Genomic DNA, 25,169 nt, shown 5'->3' with positions numbered 1-25,169 from the left:
AACATGACCTGAGCTCAAACAATTGAACCTGTCTTGAACAATTACTAGCTCTGAGACCCTGGGCAAATCACTTAACCTCTCTCAGGCTCAGTTTCCTGATCTGAAATATGGGGATAATAAGAACACCTACTTCACCAGGTTGTTGTAAGGATTAAATGACATATGTAAAGCACTTTGCAAACCTCAAAACCCTATATAAATGCTGAACTTAAGTGAGAGGAAAAAAATAACATAAAATAGCTCAAAAGAAAAAGATGTTTCCTAAAACAGTATCAAAATGTAAAAGGAACACACTGAACGTATGAATTGGTGTTTGAATGAAATCCACAATCAATTATTATGGACCCTTCCAACATCAGCCAGTTGTTAGCTCTGAATCTATAGGGATATTGAAAACTTGAATATTGAATAATATTCAATATTCAATGGATATTGAAACCTGGTAAGTACTTAGGGATGGCAGAGTGTGCAGAAGACTAGTCTAATTTGAATTTCAAAGCTTGGGAAGGAGTCAAGTTCTTGGGCTTCAAAACAACTACTCATTATTACTATTAATCCCATTTGTATAAAGCTTTATAGTTAACAAATGACTTTCTTCACAACCCTTCCTCATCCCTATTCCCATATCCTCTGCAGGGAGTCAAATATAATTAATAATTATATTGCTGATTAAAGTGTCTCTACATGTCATTTGGAAACAGTCACGCTAAAAGTCAACTAATGAAAGATAAGCTCAAATAGTAAATAAATTTTTCAATCTCTCTTTTCAGAAGCTACTTTTAAAAAATCAGATCTAAGTTGTTTTAGATGTTATGAGCTACCTGGTAACCTATTAGACCAATGAATCCTTTCATGAAAGGAACTCTTACACATTTACACTTAGAAACTCACTGACTTAGTTCTCTTTTGTCCTTAATAACTTAATGATCATATAGTACCTAAGATCTGCAGTCTGAATACTGTAATAGCCTTTACCAAGAAAATCCTGGTTTGACAAAAATTGTAATCTTTTAAATTATAATAGATCATGAGGAAGATTCTACTAGAATGGAGTTTCTTTATTTTTAGGTGAAAACAATGCATTCTGAAAAAAGGAGAGCCGGATATCAGGATAGTCCAAAGTAATCATCAGAATTCACTGATGTCTAGATTCCAGTTTAGTTCTTTAAACAGAAATATCCCCAGAGCAGAGAACAATCACATACTAGACTAACATTAGCTTAATGGGAATATTCCCTTAGCAAAGACTAATTTGCTGTTTTCTGATTCTGGTGTCACCAAAGAAAACCTTTTATTTTGTAATGTGGTTACAGGATCATAGATTATGGGCTGGGAGAAACCTTAGAGACTAATTCAACTTCTTCCTTTCATAGACAAGGAAAGTGAGATCTACACAGGTGATTAGTGGTACAAGTGAGGACCTCAGACCCAGGTCCTCAGACTTCAAACCCAGTTCTCTTTCTACTACACTAGACTACCTCACTCTTGGATGAACCTACCAACAAGGAAAAGAGGGTCCTGTGCAAATCAATAAATCCGTTCTCAAACCAGGCATATTTCCCATTGCAAATTAATAAACTGGTATTCAAGTCTATAAATCAGTCTTTCATAAATTTAATTTTGTTTTTGTTGTTGTTCAGTCATTTCAGTCCTGTCCGAATCTTCATTACCCCATTTGGAGTTTTCTTGGCAAAGATACTGGAGTGGTTTGCCATTTCCTCCAGCTCATTTGACAGATAAAGAAACTAAGGCCAATTGGGCAAGTGACTTGCCGTGGGTCACACAGCTAATACGTGTGTGCGGCCAGATTTGAACTCAGGTCTTAGATGTTAGATCTTGGGATGGGGGTAAAAGGGTTAATGTCTTTACTCTAGTGGCTTTGTTAGTTACGAAGCCCACTGCCCATAGTTAGAGGTGCATTTGAATGCAGCACTCTATTTACTCTGAAGATCGTAGGCCTTGGAGGAATGGCCCAAAGAACAAGGTTCCCTTGCATTCCATTTTCCATAGGTTGATTCCATTATTCTATGAAGAAAGATATCCTCCCCTAAGGAATGAGTTCTTATTCTGGGGGTCTGTCAATTCAAGATAGATAGATATAATATTGACATGACATCCAGGCTGGCATTCTAATCACTGTGCCACTTAGCTGTCCATAAATTTGATTAGAAAGAATTAATTTTCCAGATTATAATCACGCTAGGGAAAACTAACAAAATTGAGAACCTGAAGAACCCTGATAAAGTGATTGTGAGGAAATCACTATTTGAGTTTTGACATCTGACTGGCTGGTAGTAGAGAATGCACCAGACAGGATTGTGAAGTCAATGTTAATCCCCATATTGAATACAAGTAGTAGTGCGATTTCAGAAGTGGGATAAAAGTAATAGATATGTTAAAAACAATTAAGTTCTATTGGGTCTTGAAGATCCTAATACAACAATACTGTCTTCTCCATCCACAATTATAAGCTATGTTTGCCAATGTTTATTTCATTAACAGAAAGGCAGAAGGTATTAAGAAAAAACAAAACAAAACATCCTCAATCAAAAACCTCATCGACTAATGTATTACTATCAGCTCATCGTAAATGTTAACTCTAGTGTCTTTGCCTTCTCCTCTTCCCTCAAAAATCAATTTAGGATTTAGTAGAGATATCTAAGGGAGAGCATGAAAAGTATAATTTGAAGCATTTCATATCGGGAAAGAACCCTGGGACTTTCCAGACAAAAGGCTGCCCAAATGGATACAGACTGTCCCGCTCTCACACATGTAGGCAAGAAAAAACCTGAAATTCATGCCAGATCTAATAACGATCAAGAAGACCATTGAGAAACTACAGTAAGTATATGCCACCTTATGCCAAACTTATGCCATCTCAGAACCACACAAAAAGCCAGCCAGAACCCCACAGTTGATAAGAAAGAGGCTTCCAATCAGGGCTGGTGCCAGTGCAGGGAAACAAGCCAGCAGCACTCCCAGTATGATCAGAGATGGGTCACAGACTCATAGAGCCTACATTGCCCTATGTCCAGAGACAACAAAAGCTGAGGATTCCCCCCCCCCCAAGAAAGCCTCAGGGAAACCAAAAGACCTAGAATGGGGGAACTTGGAAGCTCTGATGACAAGTAGTTCTCAAATCAAGAGATAAAAGGCTTCCAGGAACTCAGAGGTCCCTAGCACTCCATCCTGAAGTACCGCAGAAGGCCCTAAAGATCTAATGCTTTGAACCACAAAGACCCAGGGCTTTAACCCTGGGAAGTGGAGGGGTGTGGAAACTCAGAATGTGTAACATTCTATATATTTCTTTGTATTATATGTACTGAAGTTAGATGACCCTGGAGGAGAGAATGAGGCTGATGACTTTGCACAGCTCTGCCTCACTTAAATCTAATTCACTTGCAAGTCAAGACATCACCCTCCTGATGTCATGGGTTCTCTTTGAGAAGTAAGGACAAATAACAGTCTGGGAGGAGAAGTAGCTGCCCCACTGGGGACCTAAATGTCCAGGTCCAGTTGGGCAATGCTTCTTCCTCTTCCTCTCCATATACATATACATACACACACACACACATATCCCAACACCCCCCCCCACATATATATATATATACACACACATATATATAATACTTATGCACATGACATATGCTTGTTGTCTTCCCTACTAGATTATGAACTTAATGGAAGGATGGTTTCATTGTAATTGTAGCCCTAACATCTAACAGTGTCTGACACATAGAAAGTACTTAATTATCTGTTAATTGGCAGACTAATTGACCCACTATTGATTCTGAGGTCTAGCAAAATCCTACAGCACTTTCCGAACAAACAAAAATTATGCTCCATGTAGTTTATGTTAAATGTATTTTATTGTATTAAGATTCTCTAAGAATTGACCACTAACATGCATATATGCATGTATGTGTAAAATGTATGTGTCCATGCATGCAGACACACACACACACACACATGCACACGAACAGGCCAACGTCCAATTCTGATGTCTTATCACACATGAAGTTTCTCAAAGATTATGCCAGCAAAATGTGAGGTCTGGAAGGTCTGACTAAGCTGAGGGCCTAGCCACAGACTTTGTGTTTATACATGTGTGTTGCACTAGGACCAAACTAGTTAACTATGGAGAGCCAAGCAAGTGATGGGTTTTTTTTGTTTGTTTTTGTTTTTTTAGCAAAGCAACTCACAAGTATCTACTAAGTTGTGATGGGATTGTGATCTGTGCTGGTGGAAGGATAAAATAAATATTGAAACATTAGCCAAATTATCTACTAAGCCAAAAGACCTTAGGAACATCCCTATACTTGCCAGGAAAAATCTAAATCATGGGTAATGACTGTAGCTATACAAAGAAGATTGCCAGTAATGACCAAGGCCAGAAGATCTACTGTAGATTCTGCCATTACTGTACTTGCTATGCCCACTTCAGGTTCTGTATGAACCATCCAGTAATGAAATGCTTCATTGATTTCCTACACCTTGAATCCTTCCCACAGCCCCATCCAATGGAATGTAAGGTTGTATACATAGACCATGAATAATTTTAGCTTGTGCAGAGTAGCCTTTAATAAATGGTTGTTAAACTGAATTGAATCAGAGTCTCATAAACCACACATAGAGTAGCCATAGACTTACTAAGCCAACAGGGTGCCCTCACTCTCCTTCCCAATTTGACCACAGTCCATCACTTAAAATGGACCACTGATCTGTCTCACCACAAAATTTCTCAATGAAAGAAACATTCCACATTGTTGGCTTTAAAGAGATCTTTAAAGACCTGATTCTTCCACTAATTCCCTGTATAATCTTAAGCAAATTATTTCTTCTCTCTGGCCCTCCATTTTCTCATCTTTAAAATGAACGGTTTAGACAACTTTCTTCCAGTTTTACAATCTCTTTAAGTCACCAGGAATAACTGAGTCACTTTAAAATTCTAAAATAAGGCATGATAATGTTAATTCACTTGAAGAGAGCTAAAATGCAAATTCAACAGTAGCTATAGTTAAAGGCGTGGCTAAAATGTAGGCACCAAGACATTGAAAAATCCATAACTGGAAAGGCTTTATTTCCAATTTACAGGTTGAAATTGACATAGTACAATAAAGATCTCTCATTACACTTAACAAAATGTCCTCTCAAGCTAGAGAAATAAGAGATGGCATTAGATTTTTTTCTTTGTGGATTAAAGCAATGAGGTATCATAGTTAAGGGAAAATATAACAATTAAAAGTATAAATAGGAAATATCTAGTCAATAAAAAACTTACCTTTCCTTTCTTAAATGAAATATAAATTCTAGTTCTGACAACTCAGAACTCTATATTGCTAGAAGTCAACCAGGTATAATCAATAGTACATATTAATTAATAATATTATAGGAGTAGTTGGTCTTTGACCAATTAATTTTCACTACCCCCTACCTTGATGTAATTATAGAAAGTAAAAAGAAAAGGGAGAAAATCAGTTGGTCACAACCAGCTACCAACAACCCCCTACAACCTTTATTGAGTTGTATTTGTAGCAGTCAAAACTAAATGAATATTATAAAACAAAAAGGCTTTGTCCTATTTCTTAGATATCTTGGAAAACATATCACGTCATTAATAGGCGTGATTTTCCTGCTCTATCCCTATTCCCATTTCATCCCCATCTCCCACCCTGCAAAGACCTCAGGATTAGCAAACACCTAGGAAGTCCTTTGAATATCTCAAAGTGCCTCATCTACTGAATCACAAACACTTAGCTTTTGTGTAACACGGACTAGCACACACACGCAGAAAGCCTGCAAGATGGTTGCTTGCCACATGGAAGGGACTAGAAAGCCTGTTTCTGGGAGAGATGGGATAATGTGTCTTGGAGAGACTTGAGTATGCTTAGACATTCTGTAACTAGTTCTGGTCATCTAATTATGGGGTTAGGAGAAAACTTATTGATTAGCTCTGTAGCTAAAATCAAGCACAACTTCAAAAAAATCACTAACAACCAGAGACTCAGACATTCTGTTAGGCTGGTGGATCTTGATGGATTATCTCTTTAATTCCTTTGGCCAAAGTGTCCAATGAGAGACAATGCTATAAATGGAAAGACCTTGGGTCTTCTGCTCTCACCTTGTCTGGGCTCTTTGCCTACTGTGACCTTTGTTCTTTCATTTTTGGCAAAGGGAGAGTGGCATCCCAGTATACCAGTGTCCAGGTTTTGCAGCCAGCTCAGCATCAGTGCCCCAGGAACAAGAAGTGACCTGGAGTAATTCTGGGGAACCAATTCAGCAGTAGCTGAGACAAAGACTCACCTAGAAGCAATGTCTCATTTGGACATGAATTTGGTAGGATCAGTGCTATGTAGGAACTTAATTAAGAATGACCCCACTCTCCCCAGACACCAAGGTGCTCCCAAGGAATTAGAGGGAATGTTGATGTTTGTTCTTGCTATATCTTGAAAGTAAACATACTTTTGTAAAAGTTAATTGATGCTGAGTGATTAAATGGAACTAAGGTACTAGTTACTAGTTACTAGTAGGTGGCACCTACCAGTGGGAGAACATAACTGGTTAGGGCTTGAGTCAATATCATTAGAGAAAACCACCCCCAAAGCTTTCAGGGCACCCCTCTCCCGAACCTTAAAGGGAAGATGTAGCTACACAGCTCTGGAAGAGTCAGAGCATACTTGCTACACTTGTGCTTGAGAAGCTAACAATTTAGTTGGGCAGAAAGAAAAATCACAAATGAAAGACAGGGAAAGGTTTCTTGAGCAAAAAAGACACAAAGTTCACATACTGCATCCTTGCCATCTCCTGGTTCATTGTGTTTGTGTAAGTTGCCTCCTTTCCTGAGATAAACTCTACATCATCTCTGCCTTTCAGAATCATCTCAGGTAGTACCTCTTCCACAAAGTCCTGACCTCTACCCCATCCTCCCATGCCCAGCTGAAAACATTCTCTCCATCCTCACCTTTTCTACATATTTAAATCTCTTTTTTGTGCCCATCACACTTTACTTTGTATTATAAACTTACCTGTTTAGGTTTAATGTTTCTATGTAGAATGAAAATTCCTTGAGGACATAGACTGTGTTATTTTTTAAAAATCTTTGTATTCATAGTATCTACCATAGTGCTTTGCACGTAGGACAACTTAATAAATGTTTGTTGAATTAAATCACTGAATCCAATATATATATATATATATATATATATATATATATATATTCCTTTAAGTAAATGTTTCTAACTTAATTCTAACATTCTTTGCCTACAGTGATACTTATCATGTCTGAGTTCTCCAGAGAAGCAGCAATTTTACTTAGTCTTATCTCTTTTTACCTTTGTAGAATGCAAACATGCAATACTGAAATAATCATCACGGATTTACATTTTAAATAGCTGTAAAAATCAATCTAGTTCATCTTTGCTAAAACCTGGAATGCTACTGGAGACAACACAAAGGGGTGGAAGAGAAATACAATTTAGCTTATCTCTTGTTCTAAAAGGGTCGGTAAAAGTGGAGACTTCTATTTATGGGGCAGGGATCATCTGATAGGCATTTGTTTAGGAATCTAAAAAAAATCAAGGAAAGACAATCAGTTTTGTGTCTCTTGGCTCTTGTCTAACTTACAGGATTTCTCCCTGGGATGAATGGAGAGGAAAGAGAAAGTTAGTTGAATCTTACAAATAATAAAACTAAGTAGGGCATCACTTTAATCACACACAAAAATTCCCAGTCTGGAAACTCCTAATGTATAGCTGCAACTTGTCAGTAACTTATAGTCTTAAAGACTTTGGTTATAGATGTGGACCAAGAAAGGCAAGCAGGAAAGGACTCAGTAGACTCTTTGAGGTAAATGAACGTTGAACCATAGATTCAGAGCTAGAAAGGAACTTGTACATCATTTTGTCCAAATCCCTCATCTTACAGATGAAGAAAGTGGAGCCAAGAGAGATGAATCAACTTGAACAAAAGTATTTTTCAAAGGAATACTGAGGATACAAAGGCAAATCATGGTGCCTAAAGAGTTGCCTGTGCCAGCTGACCCAGATTAGAAATAGGAAATTGAAATTTTCAAGTCAAATACTTCAGTGCTTGCTTCATCAAGGCTGATGATTACCTTAATGAGATTTTACAGGCTCAGTTGAACACAGAAAACATCTGCTTATAGAAAAGAAAGCAAGTCTGTTTATATTATAATCTGATGTCTTGAGTATAAGGATGCCTTCTCTTCACTGTAATAGACACTGATGGAAAGGGCAGTGATGGGCAAAGTCAGTGATGGGCACACTCAGTTCCCAAAATGCTTGCTTCCAAATTATTGGGCTCAATGCCACAATCCTGTGGCATGGTACCTAACATGCAAACTTATGCGATAGCTGTAGATCACCAAGAAAATAAGGCTCTCTCGGAAAGAAGCTAACACAATAATACTGCTCTAGATTAGATGAGAAAGTTTTGGCTATTTATAGGCATATCTAAGTGAGAGCATAATATCTAGAGTTAAAAGACGCCTACAGGATCGTTTTGTCCAATCTCTTCATTTTTTTAAAGGATTCATTAATTTATTTATTTTTAGTTTTCTCACATCCACAAGATTTTGAGTTCCAAATTTTCTCCCCATCTTGTCCCTCCCTCAACCCGAAGACAGCGTGCATTCTAAATAACCTTTCCCCTAATCTGCCTCCCTTCTATCTCCCCCCCTTCTCTTATCCCCTTTCTCTCCTATTTTCTTGTAGGGCAGGATAGATTTCTATACCCCATTGCCTATATATCTTATTTCCCAGTTGCATGTGAAAACAATTTTTTAACACTTGTTTTTAAAACTTTGGGTTCCAAATTTTCTCCCTTCCTCCCTCCCCACCCACCCTCATTGAGAAAGCAAGTAACTCGATACAGGTTATACATGGGTAGTCATGCAAAATACTTCCATAGTAGTCATGCTGTGGAAAACTAAGTCTATTTCCCTTCATCCTATCCTGGCCCCCATTTATTCTATTCTCTCTTTTGACCCTGTCCCTCTCAGAAGTGTTTGCTTCTGATTACCCCCTCCCCCACTCTGTCCTCCCTTCTATCATCCCCCCCATATCTTGTCCCCTTCCCCCTTATTTTCCTACAGGGTAAGATAGCTTTCCATACCCAGTTAAATGTGTATGTTATTCCCTCCTTAAGCCAAATCTGATGAGAATAAGATTTACTCAATCCCTCTCACCTTCCCCCATTTCCCCTCCACTGTAAAAGCCTTTTCGTGTCTGTTTTATGTGAGATAATTTACCCCATACTACCTCTCCCTTTCTCCTTCTCCCAGTATAATCTTCTCTCACCCCTTAATTTTATTCTCCAGATATCACCTATTCATTTTCAACTCACCCTGTGCCCTCTATCTATCTATCTATCTATCTATCTATACATGTAATTTTTTCTCTCCAACTACCCTAATACTGACAAAGGTCTTATGAGTTATAAATTTCATCTTTCCATGTAGGAATATAAACAGTTCAACCTTAATAAGTCCCTCATGCCAACCCCCTCATTTTAAAAATTAGGAAAAATTTTAGGAGGTTAAGTGACTTCCCTAAGTCACATATCTATAACTGGCAGAACCTGGATTTGAACGCCGGCCCTGAGATTCCAAAGCCAGAATTCTTTCTAAAGACATATTCTGCCTTTAGTCCCAAGGCAAAGGAACTATAATTTGTTAGTTCTACTGTAAAACAGAGACAATTGGGCAAACGCTCAAATGGACAATAACTTAGGATCAAAATTGATTAGGAAGAAATACAGCAACAACAATACAGATTTGCAAGCTTCTTGAGGTCAGGGACAATTTTTCTTCTGCCTTTGTATTCCCAGCACCTAGTATGGTGCTTGGCACATTGTCCAGTTTTAGTCATTTCAGTTATGTCTGACTCTTCATGACCCCATTTGGAGTTTTCCTGGCAAAGATACTAGAGTGGTTTGCCATTTCCTTCTCCAGCTCATTCTACAGATGAGGAAATCAAGGCAAATAGGGTTAAGTGACTTGCCCGGGGTGACTCAGCTAATAAGTATCCAAGGCTAGATTTGAACTCAGGGAGATGAGTCTTCCTGACTCTAGGCCCAGTGCTCTATCCCCTGAGCCACCTTGCTGCCCATTCTAAGCTTGACACATAGCAAAAGCCTAATAAAGCCTGTCAATTAAATGATTTCTGTAACTTTGGGAAAGCAGTAACTGTATGACAGGGGGAGGAAGGATTGGAGCCATGCCTTAAAGGGCAGCCTTAAGGATTCCAAGAACTAGAGGTGAAGTGGGGACACATTCAAGACACAGAACTCTCATGCAGGATTTGGAAAGGGATATTCTCCACATGTGCAGGCTACATTATGTCACCAATCGTGAATTACCTGGGACAGTAGTGGAAGGGACATTATCGAGAATATGGATGACTGGAAAAAGAGATAGGTTGGCCACTTAACAAAAATGACAGACAAATTATGTCAAAGTGCTGCAATGATATCCCCAAGATAATAAAAGAATAAAAGGAAGACCTTCAGGTCACTGGATGGATCCTCTCTTGAGAATTTATGGTTAAACATGGAAAGGAGTACCATGGAATGAGAAGGCTTAGAGGGAGAAATCATAATTTGTATCTATGGTAACCTATGAGCTCACAGAAGGATACACTTAAGTACCAAAGCAAAGAAAACAAGGTTTTAAACATTACACATTTGGGTTCAAAGAAACCATTCACACTTTAACTTGGGAAATCTCCTTGGGAAACCTTAGGAAAAACATCCACAGGCTTTCATCTAAAGGAGCACTAAGCACCTACCAGGCAGTCTTTGATAGAATGAAGTTTAAAATACTTGGAAATATATTTTTAGTATTCAGGACTCAAACAACATTTCTATAAGGGTATTACTGTGACTACATGATGGCAAAAAATTAGACCCTTTTTAGAGAAATTCAGCATTTAGCAAGGGCTGCTGAGTCAGCACTCAGAAACTATTGGGGGTGGTTAGGAAATCTTACATAATATCTTCTCAATTACATCCCTACCAAAAAAAAAAAAATACTGAATCCTTAATAACTAGAACTTTGTGGGTTTTTTTTCTTTAATGAACCTTCCCAAATGAAAGAGCTGAAGAGTTCACATGAGGAGAGTATTTAAATGTGTCCCACAAGCACTGAACTTATTCTTTACTCTTGCCTGAAGCCAAATCATCCTATTGTTTCAAAGTGACAGCCCCTTAGGGGGTATCTGAACCCTTCTCTGAAGACAAGTCCTAAAAAATGATCCAGGTTAAGTTGGCAAAATTTCTTGTCTGCATTTTCCCCCCAAAGAAAGGAGACATAAAATGTTTTCTAACATGGAATAATGAATGTGGCAATCATATTATTCACCTATTTACAGAGTGGAGAGATATTTATCAAAGCATCATAAACAAAATCACAATTCCTTGGCAAGGCAATAATAGCAAGGAGCTGAGACCCATAGCTAATGAATATCAGTTTATCTTTTACTAAAATAACATATCCAATTATACTGAATAAAATGTACTTTCCAAAAGAATATTATTTTAAGTAATGCTTCTAGATGTTGCATTATGACACAGCACAATGAGCACTGGAGTGAAAAGTCAGGACCCTGGCATCTAATCTGAGTTCTCTTCCAGTGACTAATTATATGGTCCTAGGCAAGTCATTTAATCTTTCTGTAAAATAAGAGAATTAGGTCTAGATTTCATAGATTCTGGGGCTCCCCACAACAATGAAAATTACAACCATCCACACCTGTCCATCTTGTGTGACTCTTGTCTATATTTTCCCAAAGTTTTGCCGGAGGTGACCACCCAGTGTGTGAACATAGATTAAAAAAAAAAATTCTGGGTAATTTGGGAGTGAGGTACTAACAACTGAAGGAGGAAATCAAGAAATGCTTCATAAAACAGATAGGATTCAGGTGAGGGAATGCATTCTAAGTATGGAGAAAAGCCTATACAAAAGTAAGGATTAATTAATCAATGTTTCATTAAGCACATTCTAGCACTGTTCTATACATTGGAGATACAAAGACAAAAAAATGAACAGTTCCTGACCTCAAGGACCTTACATTCTAACAGAGAAGACATTATGAAAAGAGAGTCTATATAAAAGACATACTAAACAAGTGTGTGAGGAACAGCAAGAAAGCCAGCTTGGCTGGACTGAAGAGATAAAGAGGAATAGAACGAATGTGAAAAGATAAGTTGGAACCAGGTTTTGAAGGGCTATAAATACCAAATAGAGTTCATACTTAATCATAGAGGTAGTCAGGAGCCACTGGAGTTCATTGAGCATGGGAGTGGCATGGTCAGGCCCATGCTTGAGGAAAATCTTTTTGGCAGTAATAAGGAGGATATATTGACAAAGGTGAGGGTCGTGAGGCAGGGAGAGCAATTAGGAAGAAATTGTAATAGAGCAGAAAGGAGGTGATGAGGGCATGAACCAGTATGGTGGCCATGTGAGTAGATAGAAGGGCACATATATGAGGGAATCGAGGTAATATTGAGGAGTGATTGAATATTTGTGAGCATAATGTCAAACATTATACTCCTTTCTCTTAAACCAGTCAAGAATGATGTTAAGGTTCCGGGCACTATGATCAAAAATGGACAAGCAATGATGATGGTTTAGTGAATGGGGGTGGGAGGGAAGAGGGGAGAGAGAGAGAGAGATACTTTTGACTATCACAGGAAATAAACCCCACACCCTAGGTCTGGGTCCTCCCTAAGTCTTTTCTCTTGGAGAAAAGGTTTTTTGGAGCTAAGTAAAGTACTACTGATCTCTGTACCAGTTTGTTCTATGATGAAAGGAAGGAGGAAAGATCCTCAGCTGCATTCCACATACATATATTACAAGGTAGCATTAAACTAACTAAGCAGATGGACCAGTAGCCAGGGTAACTTGTCTAAGGTTTAGGGGTCAAGATAAACCAGGGGTGACCTCAGCCATGACACATACCTCTTGGTATATCACAGGAAAGAATTCCTGATTTTTGGTGTGGCCTAATCCAGATGATGTGCTAATATATGGCAAATACTAAGGCGGTCTGTGCAGGGACACATGAACTGTAGCTCTCTCTTAGATCTGAGGAGCAATCCCGGGCTGTTCGTGTATGAACTTTCGAACAAGTGCGTATGTCTTCACACCAGCAGGCAGGTGAGTATGTGAGAGAAAGAGAACTGGAAAGGTACTTTACATTGGGCTTACAAAAATTTTAGAAATGAGAAAGTAGGTAACCAGTTAATTGTGAGGGGTTTTTGTTGTTTAAAAAAAACCAGGGTTCCTCTCCTGAGTAGAAAGTTATCATGGTGATTAATAATTATAACTAGCTCTGCAATCTTTCTGATGAACAAGTTACCCTAGAGGACTTTTTCCCTTCTTTAAATAACACACATAACTTAAGATCTTTGAATTTTCTTGTAAAAAAAAAATTTTTTTTTCAAGATGTTAACAGTTTTATAAAAAATGGCAGTGGGAAAACTCTGGCTGTCACAAGGGTAGCATTCTCTTAAAATTGAATAACTCAAGCAAGCTATAAACCAGTGCCAATAAAACCATTTTTTTTTGTTTATTGTTTTTATTTTTCAAGTACCAAATTTTTTTTTAATTATTCTGCCCCTTCCTCCAAATCCCTCAAATCTTTATCTACAAAGTCCAGCAAAACTAATTCCCACATTAGTCTTCCAAAATTATATTATTCTTTCTGCATTTTAAATTTATCACCTGTCGGGAGGTGGTGGTGTGTAGGGTAGTAATTCTTTTGGACTTGTGGTTTATCATTGCATTGACCAGAATTCCAAGGTCTCGCCAAATTGTTTGTCTCTGTAATGTAATCATTGCAGAAAATATTCTCCTACTTCTGCTAATTTTACTCTGCATCAGCTCATAGAAGTCTTCCTTGTTTCCTCTGAGTTTTTGTTTTATCATTACTTATGGTACAATCCTATTTATACCACAAATTTATTAGTCATTCTCCAAGAGGAAGACATCTACACAGTTTCCAATTCTGGGCTACCATAAAAAAAGCCACTACAAATATTGTTGTACATATAGATATCTTTTCACTTTCTTTGATTTCTTTCAGAGTATAGGACTAGTAGTAGTGTAGCTCAGTCAAATAGTACGTACAGTTTGGTAACTTTCTGGACATATTTCCAATGGCTTTACAAAATGGCTAAACCAATTCACAACTCCACTGACAATGCATTAATGTACCTGTTTTCCAGCATTTGTCATTTTCCTCTTTTGTCATCCTTGCCAGTCTGAGAGATATAGGGGGGAGCCTAAATGTTGCTTTAATTTGAATCACTCTAATTATTAGTGATTTAGAGCATTTTTCATGTGATTGTTGGTAGTATAGAGTTCTTCATTTGAAAACTCCCTGTTCATATTCTTTGACCATTTATCTCTTAGGGAATGGCTCCTAATTTTATCAAGTTGAATCAGTTCCTTATATATCATGGAAATGAGATTTTTATTATATTAAATTTCCTTGTCCAAAACATGTTTAATATTACATAATCAAAATTGTCCACTTTATCTCCTATGATTGTTGTTTTGGTCATACTTTGATCATAAACTCTTCTCTTATCCATATAACCTAAAGGTAACTTCTTCCTTGCTCCTCCATTTTGTTGATGATGAAATCTTTCATATCTAGGTCACATACCCGTTTGGAGCTCACTTTGGTATATGGTGTAAGATTTGGCATATGGGGTAAGGTAATTTCTGCCAGACTACTGTTTAGATTTCCTAGGGAATTGTTATCAAATAGTGAGTCCCTCATCCAGTTACAGGGGTTTTTGGGCACATCAAACATTACACTCCTTTTTCTTAAACCAGTAACAAATCATTTTGTAGTATATTTCGAGATCTGATAATTTTAGACTCTGTTCCTTCCCATTTTTTTTCATTATTACCCTTGAGATTATTCATCTTTTGTTCCTCCATGAGAACTGAATTATTTTTTCTGGGTAATAAAATATTCTTTTGGGAGTTTGATTAGTATGGCATTGAAAAAGTAAATTAATTTAGGTAGTATTGACATTTTTTTATATTGGCTTGACCTACCTGTGAGCAATGAAGTATTTCTCCAATTATTCACCTCTGCAAAGAGATTTTTATAGGTAGATACATATAGTCTTTGGGTTAATCTTGGTATATACACTCCCAAATATTTGATGGTTTCTATATTTTCAATGAAATTTCTCTCTCTAGCTCATTTTATTAGGTTTTGTTGGTTATAACCAATTTACCTAGTGATAAAGCTCTCTTCTTTAATCTCATCTTATTTAAAAGTAAAGAGTTCCTTTTTTTTTTGTTTCTGTGCCATCAGGATCATTTCAGCTATGAAATTCATATTTACTAATCAGAAAGATTTTTTTTATATACTGAGGTATTATAATCCCAGTTTTTTTCCATTCACTCTCATCTTCACTGACCAGGGAAAAGATCAATAAAAAATACAAGGAAGACATGCTGGCAGAAGAAAAGGTTCCTTCTCATCAAACATAAACAGTATAGCCCCTTGCCACTATATTCTAAATCTCCCAACTGCTATGAAAATAAAGGCCCAAAAACCAAATAGCTAACATCCATAAATAGCTTTAGGGTTTGCAAGGCACTTTATATACATACAGACAGACAGATAGACAGAAATACAGACTATATATATATATACACACATACATATTATGTGTATATATCATATATATATATAATCTTATCTTATTTGATTCTCATAATAATCCTATTATGAAGTAGGTATGATTATTATCAACCCCATTTTATAGATGAAGAAATTGAGGCTTACAAAGATTAGATGACTTTCCCAAAGTCACATAGCTAGTAAGTGTCTCAGTCAAGATTTGAATTCAGGTCTTCTTTACCCCAAGTCAGACACTCTATTCACTGTAACAACTAGCAGTCTAAAGAACAGTAAATTCTGCCCTTTCCTTAGGACTGAGATTCTTAACCTTTCTTGTGTCATGGACCCCCTTGTTGAAGTTTATGGACTCCTTTTCAGAACAATGCTTTTAAATAAAGAGATTACAAAAGAAACCAATTATATTGAAATACAGTTATAAAAAATGTTTTTAAATTCACAGATCTCAGATTAAGAACGCCTGCCTTACAATGAGGCAAGGACCTCTTTAGGATTTCAATGTGGATAATATATGGGTGTTTTTGTCCTATGTTGGGTTTTTTTACTGTTATTGGATATATGTTTTATGCACTTATTATACTAAGCGTGTTCCTACATACAAAGGAGCTCCTTGATAGATTGGCTCTTCCTTCCTTTTTTCTGTCCTGGAGGGAGGGAAAGGTTTCCTATACGAGCAGGGGCTGCACATGCGTGGGAGATGATGAATAAAGTTTCCCACTGAGACTCAGAAAGTGTTGCTCTAGCCCTTTGCTCTGGCTCGATGAAATGGATGGGCAGGAAGTTTCCTCCCCTTGTCCTCTCATCAGCCATCTGATGGAGTAATGATTGCTATGAAGAATAATAGAGAGATGAGCCAGAAAGCAGCACAGAGACAGTACAACCTGGAGCTAATTCGAAGAGCAATCATTTACAGATGTCATAGAAATTAACAGAGTAAGAAGGCGACCCCAGACGCAGACTGTGCAGCACCAAAATTTTAAGTCCAGGACCCTCCAGGAGAGCTCAGCTAGCTCCAGGCAGAGGCCACGCCCTTCCTTTCATCAATAGTTGTTGAGTTTAGATAAGCTTGAGTCCCAAATCTCTCTGGGGTGGGGGAGGGGGGTGAAACAAAAGGATATTATACTTATCTGTAAATGTTGCCCACACTACGGTCATTACTTTAACTCTCATTTCTGTCCTGATTCAACTTTGCTGGGTTTTGTTTTTTTTGACACGACATGAACAACTGGAAAACCCAGGCCTGAGTTAATTTTAGTAGTCTTCAGTTTTCAGAATAGGTGGAGACAAAAAAAAAAAAAAAAAAAGGCAAGATAAGTAAATTAACATGAAAAGTCTCTAAAATTTGAATCAAACCTGCAGAGGGTTCCAATGAAAGAAGACCACAGAAACATACACATGCACAAACACACATGCATGAATATACATATGTGTGTGGGTCAGTATGTATGTATATATGTATGTATATGTATAATATATATCTTGAGACTCAAGCTATTTCTGACTTTTTTCAGTTTTTAGTCAACAAGAGGGCCTTGAGAGAATGTCTATATCCTTTAGAGACAAAATTGTATATACACTGATGAATTCATAGCTCCTCTGAAGTATTCTAGCACTCTCTCTCTCTCTATATATAATATATATACATATGTATATATATATATAGTATATGTGCATATAAATATATACATGCATATTTTTGTGTATGACATATATACACTTAAACCACTCAGAAAATGGAGTATTCAAAGTAAAAAGTATTTCCTCTATACCATATATTTCTAACAAAGCCAGGTAACCCTGCTTAGAGTGAGGGAAGGGTTCGGATCTTTGAACTTTTTACCTTTCCACCCCATCCTCAAGATGATTTAGGAGAATTACTGGCAGTCTTCCAGGGCATAAATCATTTAGGAAATGTTAAAGTGAGTTCTAGTCAAAGGGAAGAAAACCTCAATAAGGAAAAAGTCCTGGTCTGCAAAGGGAGATGGTCAAAAATCATTTATTCATTTATTTAATCATTTATTAAATGCTTACTATATGTCCTAAGTGGAGGGCCTACAAAGAAAATCAAAAACACAGTTCCTGCTCTCAAAGAAGGAGAAACTAGGTGACAGTAGACAGAACACTGGGCTTGAAATCAGGAAGATCATCTTCCCGAGTTTAAATCTGGCCACAGCTTCCTAGCTGTGTGACGCTGGGCAAGTCACTCAACCCTGTTTGTTTCAGTTCCTCATCTGTAAAATAAGCTGCAGGAAAAAATGGCAAAACATTCCAGCATCTTTCCAAGAAAACCCCAAATGGGGTCACAAAGAGTCAGATACACCTAAAAAATAACTGAAAAGCTCTCTAAGAGCTCACATTTTTATAGGGTAGACAATATGAAAATAGCAATATAAATGGAAAATTCATAAATATACATACATATATATGTGTGTATACATAGTATAAATGGAAGGTAATTACACAAAGAAGGCACTAGCAGCTGGAGGATGGGAAGAGCTTATTACAAAAGGTAGGATTTAAGCAGAGTCTTGAAGGAATCCAGGGAAGCCAGGAGGCAAAGTGGAGGAGAAGGAGAAGTCCAGTTATGGTGGGTAGCTAGGGAAAGGGCACAAACTGGGGAGGTGGATTATATACTTATATGTAAGCAAGTTGGCCAATGTAGCTGGATCATAGAGTGAGTAGAGGGGCATAAAGTATAAAAATCCCAGAAAAGCAAGAAGAGATCAAGTTATAAAGGGCTGTATATGCCAAACAGAGGATTTTATATTTTATCCTAGAAGTAAGAACTGAGTTTAAATCCTTCCTCTGACACTTACTGGCTGGATTACCATGGGTATGTCACTTAAGTTTTCAACCTCAGTTTCCTCATCTGTAAAATGGGGATTAAAAATAGCACCTACCTCACAGGATTGTTGTGAGGATCAAATGAAATAACGCAAGTATAGTACATGCAAATCTTAGAGCATTATATAAATTCTAATTCTTATTTTAACAGGAAACCACTATAATTTATTGAGAAGGGGGTGATATGATCAGCCCAATGCTTTGGGAAAATCACTTTGGCAGCTGAGTGAAAAATGGACATTCGAGGAGAGACGTAAGACAGGGAGGCCAATTAGGAAGCTACTGTAATAGTCTGGGAGAGAGAACTTGAATTAGACTGGTGACTGTGTGTGATTCGAGAGAAGGGGACATCCATAAGAGATACCACAGAGGTAGAAATGACAAGATTTGACAGTGCAATGGTTATGTAGGGCGAGTGTGAATGAGAAGTTGAAGACAATATTGAGGTTGCAAACATGGGTGATTGGGAAGATGGTGGTGTCTTGGGTTCAAATCCTGGTCTTGCTAGTCATTAGCTATGTGAATTTGGGTAAGTCCACAGAATTCAGAGATATCAGAAATCACTAAATCCAATTTCATTTTACAGATGACAAAATTGATCCCTGAAAGGGGTAAGTGACTCGGGCCAAAACAGATGGGGAGTGATACGGTAGAGCTGGGACTCAAACTGAAATCCACTGACTCCAAATGGAATGTTCTTCACCCAAACCACAGTATCTCTCACAACCTTTCTTAGCCTCAGTTTTCTCAACAGTAACATGGAAATAATACCTGCCTGCCTATCACACAGGATTGGTGTGAAGTTTAAATAATGTGATGTCCATGAGGGTACTTTACCAATGGAAAATCACTATATAAATTTGACATTATTAATAAGTAAAATCTTCTGCTGATATATTATGGCCTATATGCTTACAAGAAAAGGAGTTGGCGCCAGCCTTCCAAGATGTTCAATGAAGACATTTCAGGGTGGGGCCTTGAGCCAAAGTATGACATGGACTCTTGATGACAAGGCTATCTCATACACAATACTATTACCTTGAAAATTCCAAAGACTCTGAATTTTACCTCTCTAATCGACTACAATTACAAGGATTTCCCCACTTGTAAACTGGTGGAATAATCTCTGGCATCTTCAGCTGGCATTATGTCAGAGCAGAAGGAAGAAAAACAGTTCTTGAAGAATGGAGTGTTTCACACTGCTCAGTTGAACTGAAAGGATAATTAAAGAATGATGCTAACCAGACAGAAGGAGCCTTGATTAGGCCTTCGATTTTGCATTTAAAATGTCCATTGAAAAGACATCTCTGTGGTTAACTTAGTGGCATCATGAGCTAATGCATCACTCTATATAGCACAGGGCACAGATTCTAAATTGCATTCCCGTGGCCTGGGCAAAAGTCCAATAAGGGACAACACATCCCATTACTGCCTGGCATCTGCTGATGAAGAATAGCTCTTGCCCACAAGAACAAAATGATTAATTTCCCTTTATGTGATAAAGAAACTCCAACTTGCCCTCCCTGAAACCCAGAAAAGGGATTCCGTAAATAAGCAGACTGAGGTCAAAGAAACAGAGCTTCCACCTTTGGTGCTGAACTCATAGTATCAGCTGAATGAACTTTAGGATGATGATTTTGTATTTAACAGGGAAGAAAGCAACCTCATGTGCAGAACGTAAAAGCATATGCTGCTTTTAGCCTTCTCCCATTCTCACCAAAGGATCTCAGTTTTGTTTCCTAACTTGTGAAATGTAATTCTCTGGCCTAAGTATTTTCTCAATTCTTCATGTTAAGTTATTTGCTCAAGGCATCAGTGTCTATGACTAGGAAGGTGATGGCCTTGATCAGACCAGATCTGGAATATTTTGTTCAGATCTGGGCACCATATTTTAGCAGGATGGTGAAGGACCTCATGGACATGTCATCTGGAGCTTGAGTGAAAGGACTGGGGATGTATAGCCTGGAGGAGAGAAGATGTCTGCAACATAGCAGGAGCTTAATAAATGTTTATTGATTGGCTGATTGATGCCCAACAGATGCCTTCTAGTACTTTAAGAACTGTCACATGGAAGAGGGAATTCAACTTGTACTGCTCGGTCTCAAAAGCCAGAACCAAGAGTAATGGGTGGGAGTTGTCAGCAAGAGAAAACTGGGCTCAAGATAAAGGGAATCTGCCTAACAGAGCTATCCAGAAGTAGCATGGGGGACCCTTTGTGAAGTATGATGGAGGACAGAGTCTTTTTTAACAAATAGGATGGATCAAATGGCTGAGATCACTTCCAAGTCAGACTCTGTGAGTGTATGAATCTCTAGTTTAGATTTAAAAAAAAAAAAAAAGCTCTTTTAAATTTAGAAAGCCTGGGAAAAGGCTCAATTTTTTAATTTGCATTTTAAGTCTTACAGGAATGGCAAAATATGAAGTGTCATGGCTGGAAGGGACATTACTGATCACCCAACCCCTTCATTTACAGATGAGGAAAATGAGGTGAAATGACTTGCCCACAGTCAACATAGTTAATAAAAGAATTAGAATTGGAAGCCAGTCTTCCTGACCCCTAGTCTGCTGTTCTTCCCACCAGACCATGCTCACCAGAGAGTTTAAAGTGATTTGTGGAAGTCATCTGAACATATCTCCCATAACCACAGTTAAATCTTCCCAGACAGATGAATCACTATCTTATTTGCTTGTTTTTTAAACTTTATAGAGAAGATTTCTCATCCTTTCTCATTAGCCCATTCCAATATTTAACAGCCTTCACTAATCATAATTTTGCCTTACATCTAATCAAATCCTTCATGCTGCAATTTAATTCAATTTCTTCTTCTTCGATGATGAAAACATCTGGCCACCATCATAAGAAAAACTCTTAAAAAATTCTAAAGCCTGATACACAGAAAGTGCTTAATAAATGCTTCTCAACTTGACTAGATCAGTAACAATAATTCTTATGTTTCCATAGCACTTCGAGGTTTACAAATTTCTTCTCCCACAACTACTCTGGGAGGTAGTCTATTAGTAGTACCATGTTACAGATGAGAAACCTGAGACTCAAAGGTAGTGACGTGATTTATCCCTTAGTTACACAGTTATTCAAATCTATTTAAATTAGGTTGAATCCTGATCAATCCTGCATTCTTCCAACTCCCTTGCAAGAACTCATCTGAAATTTGGTCTCTAAACTAGGTCCCAGAAAATTGAGTCCCCCACAAAAGTAGTCATTGTAACTTACACCTGAAAAAATATCATAAAGGATGTGTAATGGGAATTAGTTCTTCGAATTCCTTATTTCCTTCAAATGTCAATTCAAGTACCACCTTCTATATGAAATCTTTCTTAATCCCCTCAGCTTCTAGATTCTTTGCTCCTCAAACTGTATTGCATTCATTTTGTGTATGTTCCAAATGTAGGTACACGTTATACATTCTATCTGCCTTCTTAGAATGTAAGTTCCTTGAGGGCAACCAGGGACAGTGTCATGTTTGTCTTGGTATTCCAAGCATTAAGCACAGTGCCTGGCACATGTTGCTGAGTCATTTTCAGTTGTGTTTTGCTCTTTGTGACCCCATTTAGGGTTTTCTTGGCAGAGATACTGGGTGCTTTGCCATTTGCTTCTCCAGCTCATTTTACAGATGAGGAAACTGAGGCAAACAAGGTTAAGAGACTTGCCCAGGGTCACAAAGCTAGTATGTGTCTGAGGCCAGATTTGAACCCAGGAAGATTAGTCTTTCTGACTTGAAACCCAGCCCTTTATTCACTGTGCCACCTAACTGCCTGGTGCACAATATTCTAATATATATTTGTTTAGTTGGGTCTCTGCCTTCTGTGACACAAAGGGTCAACATTCTTGGCACTTTCCTAGAGCCAGGGTGAGATGTGGTAGGAGGAACTATGAAGAATATAAGACTAGAATGAAAGAAACTACTAACCCTTTAATTATTGTCACCCTAACGAGTTCAGAAATTGTGTGTATTCCCCAACACTTCCCTCTGATTTCTCTAGTATTGGTAGGAAATATTAAAGTTGTCCAAAAGATGTAACATCCCTTTTAAGAGTTCTAATATAACTCCCTAGATGGTTGAGGGAAACATGTAAGTCCAAAAGCGAACTGCAGTGAAACTAAAGTCCACCACAGGTAAAATGCCTAACCTTTGACGGTCTCAGCTGTATGTCATTGTCACAACTAGAAATAAAAGCCACTCTAAGGGCACTGTGATTTTTCTGCAAGTGTGTCATCACTGGAAAGACTTTCAGTTCTCTCCTTCCCACTCTTCCCTCCACTTCCATCATCAACAGAATAAAGTCACATTCTCTAGTGTTTGCCCAGGGTTGGGACAAGCACAAGGCAGGCCTGGCCAATTCCCATGCTACGTGTCAGGACACTGGGCTGCCTGTCCTTCACATTCTGCCAATTGTCCTCTGGAGGAGCCCACTTCTAGCCTTGTCTATGCTGAAATCACCACAGAACCACCCGATGTTATCGTATTTGTTTTCAATGCTAGCCAGGGAAAGTCTTCCCCCCAAAAAAATTTTTAATAAGGAAATCTGAAACTAAATTGAAATGCAGATATGACTCCAGTAATGATTACAATAAGAATACATATTATACACAACTTTGCCATTTGCAAAGTACTTTTCACACATTACCTCATTTAATTCTAATACCCGTGTGACTGTGGGCAGGTCATTGAGGATCAGAGGATCACAATGTAGTGCAGGAAGAGACTTCAGGGCCTCTCTGGTCCAACTCTCTCCATTTTACAGATGAGGAAACTGAAGCCCGGAAAGATTAACTTAACTGTTCAAAGTCAACTAGGTAGGAAATGTCCAAGGTGGAATTTGAACCCATGTCCTCTGAGTCCAGAGCCAGTGCTGCTTCTACCATATAGTGCACCTTACTTAATCTCTCAGCCTCAGTTTCCTTATTTGTAAAATGAGGGGGTTGAATTAGAGGACTCTACGGTCCCTTCCCGCTCGAGAGCTTTGATCCCATGATTCTACTTCTAACATCCAAGCGGTTATTTATAGGTAACGTTCTAGACACGAAAAATGCTCAGATTCAGATTATAATTCACCAGGAAAAGAAATTGTGAAACCAAGACAGGAAGAGGGACTGAGCCTGAGATTTCACTAGAATATAGGATTCCGGGATGAGGAACCTCCTACTAATGTAGATAAACACCTTTTCTGTAACTTAAGGTCTTAAAGAGTTTCACTTGCCAAGGGTCACATAGTCAGTATGTTTCAGGGGCAGAACTTGAATCCAGGCTTCTGAGTTTGGACCATTTGGATGTGCAGATAGAGCTATCAACAGGAAGTAGGAGACAAACTGTGGATTACTACAACACACCACCTTTCTAAAGATGCTAGAGATTAAAGATGCTTTAACTTTTACATTGCTTTTAGTTAACAATAAGAGAAGTCCCCTATCCTTGATAGACTTGCAAATTTATATATTACATCAAGGGAATTAGTAGCATGTACCATATTCAATTACTTGTTCAACTTAGTTCTAAGAAACTATTAAATTCATAAATCGTTGACTACCAGATTTTTTTCTCTTTTTTTAATTTCTTGCTTATTGCAGCTATTTTCTTAATAGTTTCAAGTCTTCAGAGCTGGTGTAGATAAAACCACTTGGTCAGCAAATAGCATCACTTACCAGAGCATTCACATCTTCTGTTTTGTAAATCAACATTCGTATCTCTTCTGGATCACCACTGAAGATTGCTTGGACCAGTGGGGGCTGTAAACATAAGAAGAATTAAAGCCAGGATTTAATTATTTTTAAGATAAAATCTATCTTGACAATATGTTTTATTTAACTACATTTTAATATATGTCTAACACATAAGATTTATGGAGTAAATGAGTGACAGGATCATAACTGTGCATTAAAAATAAAAATATTACTCCATTAACAAATGGGAGGTAGATTGAAGAGGGGATATATTGGAGCTGGAAAGGTCAGTGAGAAGCCTATTATATAATGATCTAATTAAAAAGAAGTGAGGACCTGAACCAAGGAATATAGAGGAGAGGCTGATCATAAGACACCTTGCATCTGGACTTGACTTGGCATCTAATTGGATGTAGGGGCTGAGGAAAAGATGAGAAGCAAAAATGACTCTGGGGTTTCAAATTAAAAGTGACATCGGAAGGATGCTGGGACCAGTGGGCATAGATGAGAAATTCAATATTGGATATGTTGAGTTGGAGGCTGTGGGACATTCAGGTAGAGCTATCTGATGGGAAATATCAGGTTAGCTATGGGAAGCATTGGAGTAGAGATACAGATTTTCAAATTATCTGAACAGCGTTAATAATTGAAACCAAGACAAATAACCAAGGAGGACAGTATATGAAGTAAGAGGGCCAAAGGCAAAATCTTATGGGCCTCCCAAAATTAGAGAAATAGTGAGAAGCCCGAGAAGAAGACAGAAGGGATGGTTAGAAAGAAAGGAGAAGCAGTAGAATTAGGTGTTGCAACGTCACATAAACCAAGAAGGGAATAGATCTCAAGGAAGAGGTGGTAAATAACGTCAATTCAAGGAGGATAGGGAAAGGAAAATATGTCATTTAATTGAAAGATATAAAGAGGTGGCTTTTGACTGTAGAGTGAAACATTTCAGTAGAGTGGTG

The 25,169-nt window shown here is 37.9% G+C and overlaps 1 protein-coding gene across 4 annotated transcripts in view; it reads right to left on the bottom strand.

Annotated features, from left to right (window-relative positions):
• Positions 1-25,169, bottom strand: part of ANKRD44 (ankyrin repeat domain 44) — a 373,934-nt gene that overhangs the window by 187,899 nt on the left and 160,866 nt on the right. For all 4 annotated transcript variants that reach the window (XM_027865874.1, XM_027865875.1, XM_027865872.1 and 1 more), the window contains exon 2: positions 24,190-24,273. In XM_027865874.1, coding sequence (XP_027721675.1) covers positions 24,190-24,273 — 84 coding nt within the window. The remainder of the gene's footprint in view (positions 1-24,189; positions 24,274-25,169) is intronic.

This window comes from Vombatus ursinus, unplaced genomic scaffold (assembly GCF_900497805.2).
Source record: "Vombatus ursinus unplaced genomic scaffold, bare-nosed wombat genome assembly UNPS02014779.1, whole genome shotgun sequence".
Taxonomy (NCBI): Eukaryota; Metazoa; Chordata; class Mammalia; order Diprotodontia; family Vombatidae; genus Vombatus; species Vombatus ursinus.
The sequence above is the reverse complement of the archived record's forward strand: the minus strand, read 5'-3'. Positions and strand labels throughout refer to the sequence as shown.